Source organism: Rhagoletis zephyria, unplaced genomic scaffold (genome assembly GCF_001687245.7).
Source record: "Rhagoletis zephyria isolate East Lansing unplaced genomic scaffold, Rhagoletis_zephyria_1.1 Rzeph_scaffold_01005, whole genome shotgun sequence".
In the NCBI taxonomy this organism is placed as follows: Eukaryota; Metazoa; Arthropoda; class Insecta; order Diptera; family Tephritidae; genus Rhagoletis; species Rhagoletis zephyria.
In genome coordinates, this window is record NW_016158089.1 from 39,560 (window position 1) to 44,514 (window position 4,955).

At 34.8% G+C, this 4,955-nt stretch overlaps 1 protein-coding gene across 10 annotated transcripts in view; it reads right to left on the bottom strand.

The window, feature by feature from the left end:
- shi (dynamin-1 shibire) overlaps positions 1 to 4,955 on the bottom strand; it is a 38,345-nt gene extending 33,390 nt beyond the window's left edge. For 3 of the 10 annotated variants that reach the window (XM_017615367.1, XM_017615358.1, XM_017615368.1), the window contains exon 1: positions 1,665 to 2,382. In XM_017615367.1, the coding sequence (XP_017470856.1) occupies positions 1,665 to 1,810 (146 nt within the window). In that variant the 5' untranslated portion in view covers positions 1,811 to 2,382. The other 7 variants (XM_017615360.1, XM_017615362.1, XM_017615363.1 and 4 more) reach the window with 7 other exon arrangements.

Genomic DNA, 4,955 nt, shown 5'->3' on the forward strand with positions numbered 1-4,955 from the left:
AAAAAACATAAAAATATAATTCCTAAACTTTGTGCAAAACTCGCGAAAATTCAGCAAATTTTCATGAAAATTTTCAACTTTTTAATCAGATTTTTTAGAAATTTTTTGAGTATGCAGATTTGTAGCCCAATCAATTTTATTATAATAAAGTGCAAGTTTTAAGTAGCTTACTGTTGATTTTTGGCAATTTTTTTCAGTCAAAAATTTTTTTCGAAAATACTTTATATGGAAAAAATGTAAAACACCATTTTTGACTAACTCCGAACTTGCATTTTTTTACTAGAATTTAAAGGGCTGCAAAACTGGGCTCGAATCGTAACATCCGTTCACTGGTCGAAAACGATACGAAAGAAAATTACGTGATACGTCAGGCACTATAAGCTGAATGGGACACAGAGTACGTTCACGTATGCCATAATCCGAAAAATGTGTTGTGACGAGTAGTACGATAACGTATGTGACGGTTCGAGCCCTACATAGCCAAAAAAATCTAAAAAATCTGATTAAAAATTTGAAAATTTTGATGAAAATTTGCTGAATTTTCGCGAGTTTTGCACAAAGTTTAGGAATTATATTTTTATGTTTTTTGTTGTTGAATGAACCATATTTTTATACAAAATTGGTGGAAAAATGTTATAATAAAAATTGTTGCATATACTGTGAAAAATTTGCTGTGCCAATACTTTGTTCCGGCAGTGTACATATGTATGTATGTTTGTACATTAATTGAAATAAAATAAAAATAGGATAAAGCAAATAACTAAAAAATTAAATAGTNTATGTATGTTTGTACATTAATTGAAATAAAATAAAAATAGGATAAAGCAACTAACTAAAAAATTAAATAAAACATACATAAATAGCCCAAATATCGAGCCGTACCGCCTAAAAACGGAAGCGAAATTTTTTCAAAATTATCTTTTTGATCCAGAAATGCATCAAACTAAAATTTAAAACGGAAGCCGGAAATGCGCTGAAAATGTGAGAAGGTTACCGAGTATTTTATTTGCAGCAATAAAAATTTGTATGNATTTTTTCAAAATTATCTTTTTGATCCAGAAATGCATCAAACTAAAATTTGAAACGGAAGCCGGAAATGTGAGAAGGTTACCGAGTATTTTATTTGCAGCAATAAAAATTTGTATACGGAATACATGTGTATAAAGTAGTGTAGACCAAAAACGACAAATGAAAATTTCAAGACATTGATTTTTCCACATCTTCAGCTTTTACGCATTCATTTACTGTTTTCGCTTTTAGCCAGTTAAGGAGAAGACCGAGGCATAACAAAAACGGAAACATAAACGCAAAGCTGAACAAAGTGCTATGTATAAAGTGGACGCACGCAGCGTACATATGTACATATGTATGTAAGTGGTTGCGCATAGTACCACGACTATACTAGCTCTCTTCCTGCATTTATACATCCAAAGTTTCAGTCTTGAGTAGGTCTGCACGATGTGATTACTTTGACATTTATTTTGACAGTAGCGCCTCCTGGCCTAAAGCCATCCTAGTGAAAACCACCCAACAATGTCGCTAAAATTAACCTAACATGACCCAAGGAGCACACCAAAAATCATTGATTATTCAAAACAAAAGTACTTACATATAAAATTTATGCAAAAACGGATATGCCTTATCACGTATTAATAAACACTTACTTGCCAACGAAGTTCTCCAGCACCGAACTCTTTCCGGCCGATTGTCCGCCTACGACGGCAATCTGTGGCAAATCAAGTTGCATGTGCACGCCCAATTGCGTGAAAGCATCTTGCAGCTTATTTACAATCGGGATTAGTTGCTCCATTTTGCTGCTGCTGCTGTTGGTTGTGCTACTGGGGCTGCTGCTGCCCTGACTCGAGTGGTGGTGGCTGCCTCGCGGCCACTGATTACTGCTCTTCTAGGTATACGGGTTATACGGAAGTTTTGTTGGTGTATTTTCTTTCTTTCTTCAATGCAATTGTGTTATGTACCTATAATGATTATAGTTTTTATGAAACACGATAAATTTTCATCAAATTTCTGACACCACACTGCGGTGTCCAGAAATTTTCGCACACACAACACCAGCGATTACGCTTATACTGCGCCCACTTTTAACTTGAACTGGATTTTTTCATGTCTATCTACACTATTTGTCACTTGCAATACACTACACGTAATTCCAATACTACCCCGCTACAGCGGCGAGTTTTTGGTTTATTCTTATAACTATTTGGTTAATTTTTCTTCAGGTGAAATTTTTCAACACTTTTTCTTCTATGAAGATTATTGGAGAAAAAATTATACGTTCTTTCCTCACATCCACTTCTTTGGTATCTATCAACGATTTACCAGAGAACGTCCCCGACTGATTTCGATTTTTCGTTCCCTGCTTTGTTTTGCTTTTTAGCTTACCATTCGTTTTCGCCGTTAATTCTGCTTTTGCCCTTGCTTCTTCTTGTTTTGACATTTTCCTAGTCAAATTAGTCAAGAACGTAAACCCGCTGGTACGTAAACTTTGGCAGCTGACACGACCTATCGAGCCAATTACACAATGACTTTTCAGCCTGGGTTGAAAGTCATGCGTGTCGAGCTGTTTGGCAAGAAACGCCGCAAAGAAAAAGTCATCGTGTAAATCACTGATGGGCACTGCCTTTCCCGCGGGAAAAGCTCGTTTAAGCTTTCTATACATTTTGTATAGGCGCAAGCAGAGTAAAAGCTCTTTCTGCCCATGGCTGGTGTAAATACACGAGGACTTTCGAAGACTTTTTTAAAAGGGAAGTGCAAAAAACGCAGGGTGAAAAGTCATCGTAAATTGGCTCTTTCCAAAAGAGATTGCAGGGTCAGTTAAGAAATAAAAAAAACCTCTTTCGAAAGACTCTTTATATGACCGNAAATTGGCTCTTTCCAAAAGAGATTGCAGGGTCAGTTAAGAAATAAAAAACCTCTTTCGAAAGTCTCTTTATATGACCGCGGCGAAAATCTAAGTTCGCCATAACATAACCTTGTATGAATTCGCCTTGAACTACACCAACAACAAACACGTCATTTTGACAGTCAATACAAATTCGCCTTGTATTATACGTTAACTTATGCGATAGCGATCCGAAAATTGTCAACTGGTTACAGATTCTCCCCTCTGGTAACAAGGCGAATTTTTACAAGGTGGTGGCAAAAAATAAAAAAACAACTACATTTACTTTTATCACGGGTGTTGTCAAATCTCAATTCGCCCCAAAGCAAGGCGAATTTATACAAGGTGGTGTTGCCAGAACGAAAACAAAAATTACAACAAATTATAGCACATTGATAATCAGTACAAAGCAAAATTACAAAACAATAACATCATTTTGACAAAAGGTACAAATTCGCCGTGAAATCAGCGGATCCGATAACACCACCTTGTATAGATTCGACTTTACATATATGCACGATACAAAAATTTCCATTTTATTTGTTTGTGATGGGTGTGCTGTCAAATCAGTAAAAGCAAAAACAAACTACTTGTAAGGCAAAGAAATCAGTTGATCTAACAACACCTTGTATAAATTCGCCTTTTACTTCAATTTTGTTTGAATAAATCGAGTAAAAGGTCTTAAATTCCCATTCTGCGTTGTTGACTAATTTCACTATTAAACGAATTTAAGCGCAAATGGAAACAGAGGAGAAAGCAAAACGAAGCACAATTAATAAAAGGCACGAAAAGAAAAANCACCACCTTGTATAGATTCGACTTTACATATATGCACGATACAAAAATTTGCATTTTATTTGTTTGTGATGGGTGTGCTGTCAAATCAGTAAAAGCAAAAACAAACTACTTCTAAGGCAAAGAAATCAGCTGATCTAACAACACCTTGTATAAATTCGCCTTTTACTTAAATTTTGTTTGAATAAATCGAGTAAAAGGTCTTAAATTCCCATTCTGCGTTGTTGACTAATTTCAGTATTAAACGAATTTAAGCGCAAATGGAAACAGAAGAGAAAGCAAAACGAAGCACAATTAATAAAAGGCACGAAAAGAAAAACTAAACTAAAGTTCGTCAATTGTCAAAAAATTAAGAACAAAATGACACGACACATAAGAGAATAGAATAGAGCAGGCAAGGAAAAACCAATTGGAAATAATCAACAAGAATTCTGAACGAAAGACATGGTTCATGAATTCTAAGGAAAAGCTGCATACAAACAAGTGTCACCAATGAGCCAAAATAGATACATACTTTGAAAAAAAAAATAAAATAAAAGATGTTAAGTTGAGAAAAATAGCTTAACTTGCACTTATAATAGTTGCTAATTACTTTTCCGCTGTTATCTAGTGCTGATTCATTGCAGCACTGCAGCTGCCGAACCCTGTATAAAACGCAGCACCCCTTCAAAAATTGCCACAAAATTTCTACAGCCAGATAACTTCGTTGTAATATAACTTGACGGTTAATTTACAGGAATGGCTATGTATATTCGTATTGATTACAAAAAAAATATTCACTAAATTAAGCTTTCTTTGCTCTGCTNCTTAACTTGCACTTATAATAGTTGCTAATTACTTTTCCGCTGTTATCTAGTGCTGATTCATTGCAGCACTGCAGCTGCCGAACCCCTTCAAAAATTGCCACAAAATTTCTACAGCCAGATAACTTCGTTGTAATATAACTTGAGGGTTAATTTACAGGATTGGCTATGTATATTCGTATTGATTACAAAAAAAATATTCACTAATAAAATTAAGCTTTCTTTGCTCTGCTTTTTTACCGTTTCTTGCACATCACTTGAACATTGTTATTGGAATGTAGAATCGTGTATGCTAATTAACGTCACGTCACCTCAACAATCTTCTTTTAATTTGATTGCTGCATTTAAATCTAAATTATTCTCAGTACGATTTGTATAATTCTCCCCCAATAACTTTTCACACGGAAAATTTTTTCGCCACCAAATAATGGAGCAGAAAATCAGAAACTGAGCAAACT